General features: G+C 47.8%; 1 protein-coding gene across 2 annotated transcripts in view; it reads left to right on the forward strand.

Annotated features, from left to right (window-relative positions):
• Hem (Nck associated protein 1 Hem) overlaps positions 1 to 15,764 on the forward strand; it is a 78,974-nt gene that overhangs the window by 21,385 nt on the left and 41,825 nt on the right. For both annotated transcript variants that reach the window (XM_089553507.1, XM_089553514.1), the window contains exons 7-10: positions 1,375 to 1,423; positions 2,478 to 2,785; positions 7,738 to 7,935; positions 11,641 to 11,996. In XM_089553507.1, coding sequence (XP_089409633.1) covers positions 1,375 to 1,423; positions 2,478 to 2,785; positions 7,738 to 7,935; positions 11,641 to 11,996 — 911 coding nt within the window. The remainder of the gene's footprint in view (positions 1 to 1,374; positions 1,424 to 2,477; positions 2,786 to 7,737; positions 7,936 to 11,640; positions 11,997 to 15,764) is intronic.

Below are 15,764 nucleotides of genomic sequence, written 5' to 3' on the forward strand. Positions count from 1 at the left end.
AGGCAACAAAGCATTGATGAAAACTTGAAAATAAGAGTCATTACCACGCTGTTCTCATTTGAAAATCAGGCAGCCATTGCCCCAGTCTTTCACGAGATAAATTTTCCGTGATGCAAGCGGTTCTTTGCAGTTTTTTTTGGGGTCATTTGATAAATCAAACTTTCGGATGATGCGGACGTTTTTCTGGTCCCCTTAATTTCGAATAATGAGCTTTTGCTGTAATCAAACAGCCTAAAAGAAACGAACTCTGTTGATAACTGTGTGACGTCGTGGACAGCTCGGTGAAACTGGCCAAACAGTCGTCCTGCCAGGATTTTCGATGTCGACGAAATCACTCTGTCCACATGTGGTCCCATTCACATGTGTGAGCTGTGGCATCATTGCCTGCCTGCAACTGGAAATGTTGGCACAGCTGCAGTTAGCTGTATGCAACCGTTCATTTGAAACTTTGAGCACCCGACAATGTGCAGAGCGGCAATATATTTGGTCGAGGTGATCATCAGAGCTTGTGCTTGACATTGATTGCGGGGCCTTTTAAAATGTGCACATCTGTTTTGAACACCATGTGAAGAGTCAAGTGCTCAGGTTCTTTTGAGGCGAAAGCCTTTAATGCCTCATACTGTCGTTAGTAGCCGTGTCGGCAGATGTGTCCGCGTTTCGGTTACGTGCGTTATATGGGCATATGCCAATCATTACTTAATCGATGGTGTTTGAATGATATCGGAACGAAATATAAGGCATTCTATGATAATCACATGATAATTAAGGACTAATTGAGTAATAATAGTAAATAAATAAAACCGGGTAGGAAATTGGTCGATTTGGGGAATCGAACCAGGGTCTCCGGAGTGCGAGACGAGCACGCTAATCACTCCGCCATGCCAGCTCGATGGTTTGAAATGAACAAAGGTGCGTCTAGTGAATAAGGTGTCTTTGTTCACTCCCATCCTCCCTTCCCATTATCACCGAGATATGGGAGACAGATAAATTTCTTTTCCTCAAAAACCAATTTGCCGGCGAGCAAGGCATACAGCCAAACGGGCAATGGCATTCTGTAGACTTCCTGGCAGCGTTGCAAGACGCTGTCGCGTTCCGCTCTTAGAGGCGAAGCTTAACATCTTAACCACTCATCAGTGACACAAGCAGCAACAATGCGCTTAAGGCTTTCGCCTCACCGCACTTTAGGTCAGCAAAGTGCCCCCCTGAATTTTTTTTTGTTGGTGATGTTTGTGGAAGCCTTTGTTTAATTTATTGAATTATATTGTACAAGTTGTCCTCAGTAATGGAGGGATTAATCATGAAACTGCTTTGCCCTTGTTTGTACTGGCTGAGTACAGAGATATAAAAGTGATTTTTCTCGCCCTTCCATTGCAGATGCCCTGTGAATACCTTTCCCTGGAGACCATGGAGCGCTGGATTATCCGTGAGTCACGGCTCGGTCTCATCTGCTGATTGCTTCTGCACATGCTTGTGATCATGTCAGCTTTTTTCTGATAAACTTTCTAGCCGCCGCGGTGGCTAAGCGGCTATGGTGCTCGGCTGCTGACCCAAAAGACGCGGGTTCGATCCCGGCCGCGGCGGCTAGAATTTCTTTGGAGGAGAAATTCTAGAGGCCCGTGTACTGTGCGATGTCAGTGCACGTTAAAGAACCCCAGGTGGTCGAAATTTCCGGAGCCCTCCACTACGGCGTCTCTCATAGCCTTAGTCGCTTTGGGACGTTAAACCCAATAAACCAAACCAAACCATCTGATAAACTTTCTGCTTCATTACTGTGGCGGCAAGCACAGTTATGGCAGCAGCTGTAGATGGGACGCTGTCTAGGGTAGATTGGGCAAGTGTCCGCTTGTCGACCAGCGAGAATCTTGTCCAGAAAAGCCCAGACCATGACGGCTCGGGCGGTACAGGAGTGGATGCTCTAGAGAGCATCCCATTAGTAAAGTCATTTGATCCAGGTGGACTTTGGATTAGAGAGACAGGAGAAAGGAATGGAAGGCGGGTCAACAGCTCGAAATGCCTACCTGACTCATGGGAAGCGAGATGAAGGGAGTGCAGTGCACATTCTTCTTAAGTCCATTCACTTGTCTTGAATTCAGGTGGAGCATTATCGACAAGTGCTTGAGTAGGTGGGGGAACAAACGTGGGTTAATGACATACTAGTCGAAATCAAGAGGAAGAAACAGGCTTGGGCAGGGCATGTAATGCGAAGGCAAGATAACCGCTGGTCCTTAAGGGTAACGGAGTGGATACCAAGAGAAGGCAAGCGTAGCAGGGGGCGGCAGGGAGTTAGGTGGGCGGATGAGATTAAGAAGTTTGCAGGGATATGGTGGCCGCAACTGGCGAAGGGCAGGGTTAATTGGAGAGACATGGGAGAGGCCTTTGCCCTTCAGTGGGCGTAGTCAGGCTGATGATGATGATGATGAGACCTCTGTGGTGTTTGTTCCTCTCCTTCCTCCTCCTCCTCTCTCCCGTCTCCGCAGTGGGATTTCTGCTGCTGCACCCATACCTGCAGCAGCCGCCTGCGCAGGCCCTCTTTCTCCAGGCGCTGTCCAACGGATGGGCGCTGACCCTTTTCCGGGACGAGCTGTTGGCGGTGCACCCGTATGCGCAGCAGTTCTTCGAGGGCCTCAAGGGGCACGGCAAGCGGGCCTCCGAAGTCAAGGAGGCCCTGGGACAGGCCCTGCAGGCGGCGCCCCTCATACACCGCGAGCGCCGCAAGTTCCTCCGCTCCGCCCTCAAGGAGCTCGCCCTGGTCCTCGCTGAGCAGCCGGGCCTGCTGGGACCCAAGGTACATGGTCTCTCTACAGCGTCTTCAAAGTGAGGATGTCTGCTGCTACAGACCTGGTTGCAGACAGTGCCACAGGGGTCGCTAGTGTACCTTGTAGTTGCGAGAATGAACACACGAGAATGTCAGCAACATAACTAACTCCGCAAACAGTGTCCTTGGGTATCTTCGGCGCAACCTTGCTCTAGCACCAAGTTCTCTCAAATCGCTCGCTTACAAGACTTTTGTCAGACCTAAACTTGAATATGCTAATTCTGTCTGGGATCCCCATCAGACTAACCTAATTAATACCATTGAGTCAGTTCACAATCGTGCCGCGAGGTTCATCTCATCTGACTACTCCTATCATAACAGCATCTCAGGTCTGAAATCACGATTGCAATTCCCTACGCTAGTCACCCGTCGGAACGCAGCACGTCTCTGCTTACTTCACAAGTTCTTCCACTACTTTCCCGAAGCCAACCGATTAATTCCACGCGTGCATCGCATTTCCCGACATAACCACCCGAACGCTGTTTACCCTGAACGTGCACATACCACCACATTCCAGCAATCATTTTTCTTAAAAACCGCCCGTGACTGGAATGACCTCTCTGCTGAAGTGGCCACCATCATGAATCATCGACTCTTCAAGACCACTATCGAGGAAGCGTACTCATCAACGTAATTTTTTGTCCATTTTCTTATTAATGTATAATATTTTTTTTGCCGTGTTGTCCCCACCCCTCATGTAATGTCCCGAAAGGGACCTTTGAGGAATAATAAATAAATAAATAAATAACAAGAGGGCACTAGGTGCAGTATGGCGAGGGAAAGACAGAAGGGGACAGAAGAATAAAGGCTGTCGGCAAGGGAGCCATGTGCATTGAAATTGTGTGTCCTGTTATAACCGAAGCGTGACAACTGTTTTATAGTGGTAGTTGTGGTAGGACACATTTATTTCGTTGGCAGAATAAGTCCGCATGGTATACAGGTAGGGCCCCCCCGTTTTCAGGTAAATCCAGGTTGTAACTGATTATTTTTGCACCCCAGACAGATTTCTCAAAAATCGGGTTAAACCCTCTTCCTATCCAAAAATGTGCCTTCTAAAGAACATTGTTTTCTGGCGCACAAAGCTTAAGGCACAGCTCGGAAATTAGTGGCTATCTTTTGCTCATCCTTGAGGGGCGTTCTCAGTTAACTGATGTCTTGAGACCTCCTTCAGCACTAGCTATTCATTATACATTTTGATTTGAAAATGAGTTAAAAAAATATGTTTTAGAAGCAAGAGGTCAAAACACAGATACTTGCCAGAAGATGTCTTATTGCTGTCTTTGTATCAAGTGCTACCGATGCTAACAACATCCTGCTCCGAAAACGAAACTATACATGACCAGCGAGACTGTCTGCCTATCGGCGGGGACCTGCGGACCGTCAACATGCCTGCCTTTGTGCGCACATCCGATGGGTGCGGGAGACAATGTAATGTACAGTTCTGGCCTGTGGACAAATATCTGGATGATAGTCTGTCGAGCATGTAATATCTCGACACAGCACACCCCTTCAGGGGCCCATCCGAATAACCGATGTAAGCTCCACAGCGTCCGAATACAAACGTGCTTCCGATGCCGTAGACTTGCATGAGCGTTTGGCGGGACTCCGGCAGCAGTTCGAACTATCCAAATTAACGAGGGCCCAATTAATGAGGTTTTACTCTACTCTGTACATATCTTTATTAGATTGGGCTTTTGGATGGTTCGGGCAACGCTGTTTTAATTCAGTAGCACACGATGTAGGGTCCTAAATTTGGCCACAACTTTGTTTTGCCATCCCACATGTTTATGAACATCGGGAGCGTGTAGGCATAGCCACCTGAAAAAAAAAAAAAATGCCGTTAGTATGAAAATACCAATCGCATTTGCACAGCATGGCATGAAGGAAAGCCGCAACACGAACTTTTTTGAGAACCAGCCCTAAAGTAAGCAAAAATGTAGCTATAGCAACGAGAGAAGAAAGAACACACAGCATGCACGGGACGATATAGACTCTGTCGTGGACTGTAATAAAACTTCGGGCGGAAATCACATCGAATGCTTTGTAAATACCGTATTTACTTGCGCAGTTTGCACCCTTGCATAATTTGCCTTCCTCCCACCAATTTTATATACCGTATTTTCCGGTGTACAAGACGCACCCTTGTATAAGACGCACTCGCCATATATGCAGGCTGTCATTGAAAAAATTGGTATATAAGACGCACCCATGTATAAGACGCACCCCAATTTACCCAGTTAGGCTAGTGAGGCTTAATTAAACATGCTTATGCGACCATCGCAAAATGCACCGTACGTGTGAGAAGTTCTTAAGCAACGCTAAGTGATCGAAAAAGGCAACACTCACGCCATACCCGCCCACGTATTAGCACAATAGAAAAAAAAGCGAAAGAAATCTATGTCCATAACAATTTATTTTTACATAAAACCTTCAAAGTCTTCGTCGGATGCGCTATCGAAAAGGCAACGCTGCTGAAGCATTCTCTTCGCACTACGTACTTGCAAAGGGTGACTAAAAAAAAACATCGGCTTCTCTTGGCTTGTCTTCACAATGGCAAGAAGCGCGACTGTCGCCATCTTTTGGCATTTCACATTACCTTTGCTTGGGGCCTCCGAAACGGCCGCGTGTTTAAGGTCCCGGAAGTGGTAAACCCCGCCGTTTCACGATAAAGTTCACCTAAAAAAGTTGCGCACGGCGGTCCCCGTATTGAAGTATTAACCATGTTACAACCGCGTTATTGGTAGTAATATTTTTTCGGTGAAAAAAGCTTGCACATGAACCTGAGTAATTTCTGAACTCGCAAAAAAAAAACCCCCGGAAAATTCGCATATAAGACGCACCCTTGTATGGGACGAACCAGCAAGATTTTTGAAAAAAACCTGCGTCTTATACACCGGAAAATACGGTACTCGGATTTATAAAAAAAAAACTTTTACTCGCATATTTTGCGCTTCCTGTTGCTGCGCAAGCACACCAGCATGCATGCAGTTGCACGCAGGGCACGCATGGGAAGATCGGTGCCGCCATGTGCAGGTACAAAAGGCGAGTGAGTGGAGTAAAAAAAGGTAGGTGATTCATCTGTAAGTTGCTTCTGGCAAAGAAACATCGGTCAAGTGTCCCCTCCAATTTCTTTTGAAGTGGTATTAGTAGTTAGTAGGGGTGTGCGAATATTCGATATTTTCGAATACAGTCAAGTCCACTTATAACAATACTGGTTATAACAATATATCGGATATAACAATGGTCGGTCATGGCACCATCAGCTTTGCCATGTGTTCTATGGCAAAATAAACTGCTTGTAGCAATGCTGTCAAGGCACACTATTGGTTATAACAATTAAATCTGGTAATTGAGTGTCAACCGTTACAGAAAAAGAAAAGAAATGCTACAACCACACCAGCAAAACCATGCTTACAACACAAAAGCGTGCATGTGTGGGGCCGACCAATGGACTAAGCTGGCGCAGCAACGCCACGAAAGCAAAAGAGGCAGGCGTCATCGCGTCAGGAGAGCTGCTGCATTGCTGCATTGGCTACGCACGCCATGCGTACCCCCAATCAGTCAGTGCAGCGCACATGCATGCAGCCAGTGCGGTTTTTTTCGCTTGTCAGCTGTCACAGCACCCTTGGTTCTGCATGCTTCTTGAATTTCCCATAAGAATAGCTTCCAAAAAGCCGGCTTGATTCCTGTGACGTGGAGGTGCCCAAAGCTCCCGGTGGCGCAGTGATGGCGGTGCTTTGGTCATTGGTTCCCTGAAGTTCGATTTGACGAGCTTTTACAGGCATTAGAACAATGAAACCCCTCTGGGTATTTACTGTCAATAAATGCTCTGAAGTTTGTCATCCTTTCTTTTTTTTTTCGGCACAACCCTGTTATAACAATTATTGGTTATAACAATGGTATTTCCATGGCACTTGAATATTGTTATAAGTGGGCTTGACTGTACATTGCAAATATTATATTTTTAGTATTCGTATTTAATTCGAAATACAAGTATTCGTGTTGTTTCGAATAATCGATGCACCGCGAATATTCGTATCTAGCCGAATATTCTACGCGAGCACCGGCGTTCATTTCGATCCGCAAGTCCTATCGACAGAGACATAACAACATGGCGGAGCCCAGAGCAATGTGTAACGTTGGGCCATGACGTAGCTGACTGCGCTGGTGAGCTTCTTTTGGGTATAACTGCGAAGCTGGTATAGTCAGAGCTGTGCAAGAAGTACATCGCAATACGTGCCAGTTCAGTGCCAAGTGAGAGGGCATTTTCTGTGGCTGAAGGAGTCGTTTCAGCTCGAAGGGAACGACTTCGGCCTGGCCATGTGGAGCCGCTGGTTTTCCTTCACGACAACCTTTAATGTTCATCCCAGCAACGCGCTTTTGTGCTTATGGCAAGCTAGCCTTAATCAATGCTGTGTACTAGCCGTATTCTCTGATATTTACGCTCTGTTAAGATTAATGTTCGAGACTTTGATACTTTTTTGTGCGGCCACACGCACCTTTTGTGTTCATGTAATCATTGATAGTTGAACTGTGATGTTCTTGGGTGTTCAAATAAATGTTTTGTAGTGGTTAAATGCATCTGTCCTTGATTATTCGATATTCGATTCGATATTCGATTCGATATTCGGAGCCAAGTATTCGTATTCGATTTGTATTCGAAAAATTTGATAGTATTCGCACACCCCTAGTAGTTAGGTATCATTCAAACTGCAGACACTGTGCTTGTTTGCTGTGTCAGTTCTGTTTCTTCACCCTTTGCAAAGCCATTTCAACGTCCAGCATCTTTATCAATTCGGATGTGTCGAATCCGGAGACACTGTCTTACTTTTGGCTCGTGTGACTGGTTGTGACCGGGTGTGACAGATGTAATGCTATGCACCCCATGCGATCTCCTCGACCTCCTGCTTGTGTGCGTGCAGGCCTTGTACGTGCTGATGGGACTCTCCCTGGCTCGCGACGAAGTGTGCTGGCTTGTGCGGCACAACGAACTGGGGCCGCCGTCCCGGGCCCCCGGGCGATCGCGGAGCCTGCAGGGCGAGGACCTGCTTGACCGGCAACTTCCGGAGCTCCTCTTCCACATGGAGGAGCTCCGCGGACTCCTCCGCAAGTACAGCCAGGTGCGAACAAAGACCTTGATTATTTGTCATATCGTCGCAGGCTTGTAACTGGTTTCACTTCCTTTCGAGGAGCTTTTGGCGGGCTCATCTCAGGGACGTAGCTGAAAGTCGTATTGCATTTTTAAGGTGAAAGTCTTTAATGCCTCATCGTTGTCGACAGAAGGTTGTCAGCCCAGGTGTCACGCTTTTCGATTGGTCGAAATGGTTATGACATCAGAATGCGCGGATTCGAAGTAACGAGGTCACCCATGGATGTCTGACACCCCCTTTTGGAGCAGACGACAACTAATAAAATAGTTGTCATCCGCTCCAACAGGGGGCGTAAGGCGTCCGTGGGTGACCACATTACATACCTCATTGCTGCGAACAGAGCCATGGATACAACCGAACCCATCGAAGCAGAGAGAGAGTCGTGCTAAAGGAGCAGTCCAAGTCGGCAGTCAGTGTGTGTAGTTGTAATGTGTAGTCAAAGTGTGTAATCAAATAAAGCACTAGTACAGCACAAACAGTGCGCCAGGAAAGGCTTTCGTCTTGCAGCGCTCTAAAGAGCCAAAGTGCCCCCTGAACTTTTTTTTCTTTTAACTCCTCTCTCAGTAACACTCTGGCTCTAGTACCTTTCCTGTGTCCCCCTCAGCTTGCGTTGGGCTTCCCAGTTTCCTACCCTGCTTTCATCCGAGCATATTTTTCATTCCAGACGTGGAGGGTTAGTGGCAGCTATGGTATAAAGCATTTTACGATGAAAGCTGCTGATCAGTGGAACATCTATATCAGTGCCATCGGCATAGATGTTCGCATGGCAAGGAGGGTAGTAGATAGGGAGGAGTTTAGGAGTGCAATGGGGGGGGGTTAGGATACCTCTTACATTGTTCTGTGTATTAAAGGGAGTGCAGAGGTGCAACACAGCTGCACTGCAGCTGGCTGGTAGAAGATTTGGTGCACTGACATAATGCTAGAAGGCACTACACTGGTGGTGCGATTTGGAAACAGGAACACTACGCTAAAGAGAGCGCAGTGCAAGAGAAAGGTTAAGGAAATCTTTTGTAAAACAGCGCGAACAATGTCGGACAAGAACAAGAAGGTCAATGAAACTTCGTCGGTTGGGCCTAGTTGGTACATGCTGCTGTGAAGGTGAAGTTTGCGCAAACACGTGACGAACCACAACGAAGTGACACGGAGACATACACCGGTGCCTGTGTGTGTCTCTGTGTCACTTCTTGTCTCTGTGCCTCTTCATTGTGGTTCGTCCCGTGTTTGCACAACCTTCACCTTAACAAGAACAAGAAGGACACGGGACGAGCGCTGCACACGTTCCGACGTTGTTCGCGCTGTTTTACAAAAGATGCACCTGTGCCAACTTGCTCAACTGAACGTTCTGCTTAGTTAAGGAAATACCTGCGGTGTAAATGGTTTCAGCAGAAAGGAAGCAATGTAGCATGTGTAGTGCAGCATAACAGTTGTTGCTTGATTCTCACATTGCATAATGTAGCTTAACATTTGTCATTATTTTTTACATTTATAACAATTTTTCACCTTTTCTGATGTGGCCAGTAGGTGTTGTGCGCCTTCTAAGAACACGTGTCAGTGTGCCCATTTTGTAGCGAAGCTGTTATTGGCTCAGTTCTGGCTCGAGCATTGCCAAAACACATCATACGATCAGCGCGGCTCACACGACCAAGACATCACTGGTAGGGAAGAGCGGCTAAATGGGCTACACACAGCTGTTGAGGGAGTCTCGCAAAAGCACAAATACCTGTGCCAGTAAAATGCATTAATGACAAATCACATTCATGCAGGCATTCTTTTCCTTTTCTGCCTCTCCAAAGGTTTAGTTTTCTCACGCACTGCGAGTTTGTTCGTGCATCATCTTCACACGGTGACTGCGATCACCGACTCTAGTTACTTGGCATAAGTGAGCTCAGGTGACCAAGTTTGAAGAGGCCTGCTGTGTTCTTTCTTTCTGATAGCAGTGGAACAGCAAGTTGCTTTGACAGTGTGATCATCATCATCATCATCATCAGGAAGATAACCAATTGGTAGACTGCCCTAGCCCTCTTCCTGGCTTCGTATCAACCGGCATCACAGCCATTGCTGTCTCCTCATTCCCTCTACGGTCTATTGCACAAGGTGTCGCATCAGAACGCAGGCTTAATGGTGCACTGAAGAGGAATCTGAACTTGTCTTTTTGCCGCGGGAACTCGATCTACACGTTCCTAGCTTTCTTAGAAACTGCGACTTATTGCCCTGTGTGGCCGATTTCCCTAATTAAATCGAATTAACGTCCGGCTCCCGCCCTTTTTTTTAAATTCTCCCGCGTACGGTGGGCGGAGTCGACCAACGTGTGGAGTGCTTTTCACCCAGTCCCGTGGCGGCTTGCCGCTCTGCCATCGGCGGAGTAATACGTAGTAGTCCGTAGTAGCAAATAGTCCGCGCGTATTTTTATTTCTGCGGGCTTATTTTGCGGCTATATTATCTGCGAATGAAACTATTTATTCACGGAAACCTAAAAAACAAAATAAAGCGAAAGCAAAGCCTCCACGGAGCTGGCTGCAAGGCACTTCACGTGTTGGCCGACTCCGCCCACCGTACGCGGAGAATTCAAAAAATAAAGGCGGGAGCCGGACGTTCATTTGATTTAATTAGGGAAATCGGCCACAGAGGGCAGTAAGTCGCAGTTTCTAAGAAAGCTTGGAACGTGCAGATCGAGTTCCTGCGGCAAAAAGACAAATTCAGATTTCTCTTCAGTGCACCTTTAATGGTTGGTGCTACTAGCACTTGCACTTATCGGGTGGTCTAGCAAAGCACCGGCGCATTTTAACATTAGTAATTTTCTTTAGGGTTAACGGCACCAACCCGGTATATAACTGAAAAACTGCGGCAATCACCTGGTGATCGATAGGAGCGTTTTCTGAGGCAGGTCAGGAAGTGGGAACTTTTGAGAGAGTAGATGTGGTCCAGTTAAACTTGGTTTGATGAAATAACAGCGCAAGGAACGGGACGAAAACACGAAGGAAGAAGACACAGACACGGGCGCTGACTAACAACTGAAATTTTATTTCGAAGCAGGACACATATATAAAGTACAAAGAGGGGGGTGTGTTTTCGTCCCGTTCCTTGCGCTGTTATTTCATCATGGATTACCAACTAGCCCGGCATCTTGCACTTCTAAACTTGGTTTGTTAGTATACTTTAGTTATGGGCACTGTCGTGTTGATAAAGTTGGGGCACTAGTACTGTCACTTGCACTTTTCCGCTTCAGCAGACAGGGAAAATGCTGTTGATAAATAACCATACATACACATATATAGCGCAAGGCAGTCAGTTTGAGCCTTCGGTAAAAGAAAAGAAAAGTTGTTATGGGTGTACTGTAAACTCGGAATCTTCAAGCTAACCATAGCCGAGACCAATGCACGAGGGCAGCATTGTTTTTCGTGTTATAAGCATCATATAGTATGGTGGCCAGATGTCTTAGTAGAGAAGTGGCTTCTCCTCATAGCTCACGGGCGTTGTGGTTGAGCTCACTGTAGGTGCATCGAAGAGGAGCGCAAATTATTTTAAAAAAATTTACATGGTTTTTGAAGCTTTCTTTCGAATAATATAACACGAGGTGCGTTCTGAAGTAGATGGTTTGAGGGAAAGGTGTCGTGCTATATTCGACCAATCGACGCTTACTGCATTGTGTCTCACGCCACCTGGTGTTCTGCGCAGGTGGTGCAGCTGTACTACGTGCAGTACCTGAACGGCTTCGACGCGCCGGCGCTGGAAGCAGCACTGCAGGGCATACCAGGGATCCCCGAGGAAGACGCGGCGCTGCTGTCGGCGGCCTGTTCAACGGCACGGGCCCTGACTCCGCCGACCGCGGACAGTCCCGTGCCGCCGGACCTGCGTGGACTGCGGCTGGACTGGTGCCGCCTGCAGGTGCACACCTGCGCCCAGCGCCACGCGTGGAGCCTGCGCGAGCGGCCCCACCTGGCGGCGCTCATGAACACCCTCGTGTTCCACACCAAGGTGGTGGACTTCCTCGACCGACTCCTGGTGGAGACCTCGGACCTGTCCATCTTCTGGTGAGGGAAATGCCGTATTTTCTGGTGTATAACACGCACTCTTGTATGAGACGCACCCGCCATATGTGCAGGCTGTCAGTGAAAAAGTTGGTATATAAGACGCACCCGTGTATAAGATGCACCCCAATTTGCCCAGTTAGGCTAGGGAGGCTTAACTAAACACGCTTGCGCGACCATCGCGAAATTCACCGTACCCGTGAGACGTTCGTAAGCAATGCTAAGTGACCGAAAAAGGCAACACTCGCGCCATACCCGCCCACGTTTTAGTAAGACAAAATGAAAGAACTTTCCCATAGGTCCATTAGAACATTTTATTTGTACTTACAACTTTCGAAGTCTGCATCTTCGAATGCGCTATCAAGAAGTGTTAGGAGAAGGTAAGTGACGCCAACCAAGTAAAATACAGGAAAAACACGACGTTTCGGGACCGGCTCGGCCCCTTCTTCACGGTGTGACTACGGGCGAGCGCAGCTTGGCTTTTTAAGCCCCTGTGTGGAGGACCTGCGGGTCAATGGCCGCAGCCCATGGACGTAGGATGAGGGGAGAGTCCCCAGGGAACGATTAACATTCTCTCGTGTTTGCTGTATGTGCCACGACTCGAGTAGAAGCCTCCTGCGTGGGTTAGCTTCCGTTTCCAATACAATGGTGCTGTCGAAGTCAATTGGGTGGTCACACCCTTCACAGTGTTCGGCCACGGCGCTGCGTTGACGATTCATGTGACGGACGTCCGCTTTGTGTTGGTTCATCCTTTCCGCGAAGTTCTTCGTTTCCCCTATGTACGACGCCGGGCAGACGGAACACGGAATTTTGTACACGACGCCCTGGGCCTTTTCTCTGGGCTGCCGGTTTTTTGGGCGGGGGAGAAGGCGACCGATAGTGCTGGTCGGTTTGTGCGTTGTCAGCACCCCTTCTTTTCCGAGAATGCGACCGAGCGTCTCGCTCACGCCTCTCACGTAGGGGATGCAAACACGTTTCCGCTTCTGGCATGCATCTGAGGAAATAATAGACCGGATTTTGTTTTGCCTTTCTTGTTTCCTGATAATGCGCCGGATGAATGAGCTTGGGTAGCCGTTCTTTTGGAGGTCAGAAATGACTCGGTTCTTCTCCTTCCTTTTTTCTTCACTTGAGGAACATATGGAGTCGGCTCTCTTCAGTAATGACGTCACGACAGATGCTTTGTGCGGGATGGGATGGTTCGAATCAAAATGTAGGTACCGTCCTGTGTGGGTTGGCTTCCTGTGCACCGAGGACTGCAGGCCTTTGTCGTGCCTTGTAAGTAGGACATCCAGAAAAGGCAGGCTGCCCTGCTGTTCATGCTCAACAGTAAATTGTATGGCCGGTTCAACTGAATTTAGATGACTCTGGAGGTTTTCTATCTCTGAGGTTTTCACCACACAAAAGCAGTCGTCTACATAACGGAGGAATAACTTTGGCTTGGGATTAAAGGAGGAGAGGGCCCGGCTTTCGACGTCTTCCATGGTTAGGTTAGCCACTGTGACTGAAATTGATGCCCCCATAGCAGTTCCGGTTGTTTGCTTGAAAAATTCTCCGTTGTAGGTGAAAAAGGTACTGCGCAGACAGAGGTCGAGAAGGCGACATACCTCATCGACGTTGAGTGGAGTTCTCTCGTGCAGCGTTTGGTCGTTTTCGAGTGCGCGGCGAGCAACGGACACAGCAAGGGGAACCGGTACGCAGGTAAATAGCGACACCACGTCAAACGAGACTAGGCTTTCGTCTTCCTCCACGGTAAGGTTCGAGACAAGTTGGACGAAATGCCGCGAATTCTGTACATGCGTGGGTGTTCTGCCGGCGAGCGGCAACGGAGAATTTTTCAAGCATACAACGGAGAATTTTTCAAGCAAACAACCGGAACTGCTATGGGGGCATCAATTTCAGTCACAGTGGCTAACCTAACCATGGAAGACGTCGAAAGCCGGGCCCTCTCCTCCTTTAATCCCAAGCCAAAGTTATTCCTCCGTTATGTAGACGACTGCTTTTGTGTGGTGAAAACCTCAGAGATAGAAAACCTCCAGAGTCATCTAAATTCAGTTGAACCGGCCATACAATTTACTGTTGAGCATGAACAGCAGGGCAGCCTGCCTTTTCTGGATGTCCTACTTACAAGGCACGACAAAGGCCTGCAGTCCTCGGTGCACAGGAAGCCAACCCACACAGGACGGTACCTACATTTCGATTCGAACCATCCCATCCCGCACAAAGCATCTGTCGTGACGTCATTACTGAAGAGAGCCGACTCCATATGTTCCTCAAGTGAAGAAAAAAGGAAGGAGAAGAACCGAGTCATTTCTGACCTCCAAAAGAACGGCTACCCAAGCTCATTCATCCGGCGCATTATCAGGAAACAAGAAAGGCAAAACAAAATCCGGTCTATTATTTCCTCAGATGCATGCCAGAAGCGGAAACGTGTTTGCATCCCCTACGTGAGAGGCGTGAGCGAGACGCTCGGTCGCATTCTCGGAAAAGAAGGGGTGCTGACAACGCACAAACCGACCAGCACTATCGGTCGCCTTCTCCCCCGCCCAAAAAACCGGCAGCCCAGAGAAAAGGCCCAGGGCGTCGTGTACAAAATTCCGTGTTCCGTCTGCCCGGCGTCGTACATAGGGGAAACGAAGAACTTCGCGGAAAGGATGAACCAACACAAAGCGGACGTCCGTCACATGAATCGTCAACGCAGCGCCGTGGCCGAACACTGTGAAGGGTGTGACCACCCAATTGACTTCGACAGCACCATTGTATTGGAAACGGAAGCTAACCCACGCAGGAGGCTTCTACTCGAGTCGTGGCACATACAGCAAACACGAGAGAATGTTAATCGTTCCCTGGGGACTCTCCCCTCATCCTACGTCAATGGGCTGCGGCCATTGACCCGCAGGTCCTCCACACAGGGGCTTAAAAAGCCAAGCTGCGCTCGCCCGTAGTCACACCGTGAAGAAGGGGCCGAGCCGGTCCCGAAACGTCGTGTTTTTCCTGTATTTTACTTGGTTGGCGTCACTTACCTTCTCCTAACATTAAATTTCCCAACCAGACAGACTTCTGTCGAATGTTTTCTTTTGAGGCTATCAAGAAGTTTTTTATCAAGAAGATATTTTTTCGGTGAAGAAAGCTTGAACACGAACCTGAGTCATTTTTGAACCCCCCCCCCCCAAAAAAAAAAAAAAATCGCATATAAGACGCACTCTTGTATAGGACGCACCAGCAACATTTTTGATAAAAAGCCGCGTCTTATACTCCGGAAAATACAGTACTAAGCATATGTCGTTGAATAATAGGCTATTTCATGTTGTTGACTTCATTGGGAGGACTGTGATGATGATTGAAACGTTTTTCCTGTTCACCATGTCAGCTTCCACTTCTGGTCTATTAAACCACTTTTGTGCTTCTCTAACCTATCACACGCCTGCAAGTATTTCTCCACACATTCTATAGATGCTCTGTAGGTTGCTTGTAGACTGTCTAACAGCATTTTCATAAAATTTATCCCCCACAATGCTCAGAATTACTTCTAAAGCACATACTAAGGTTGGTTTCGTTCAAGTGCTGCTGTGATTTTAAATGTTTGGTATCAGATTTCTCATGAATGACATTCGTTTACAGTAGCTGTATGGATGACAACTTTTCTAGCATTGATTTGCAGACTTAAAGGCGCACTGAAGAGGAATCTGAACTTGTCTTTTTGCCGCGGGAACTCGATCTACACGTTCCGAGATTTCTTAGAAACTGCGATTTACTGCCCTGTGTGGCCGATTT

The sequence above is a fragment of the Amblyomma mixtum genome, chromosome 1, assembly GCF_055824585.1.
Source record: "Amblyomma mixtum isolate Tamu chromosome 1, ASM5582458v1, whole genome shotgun sequence".
NCBI lineage: Eukaryota > Metazoa > Arthropoda > Arachnida > Ixodida > Ixodidae > Amblyomma > Amblyomma mixtum.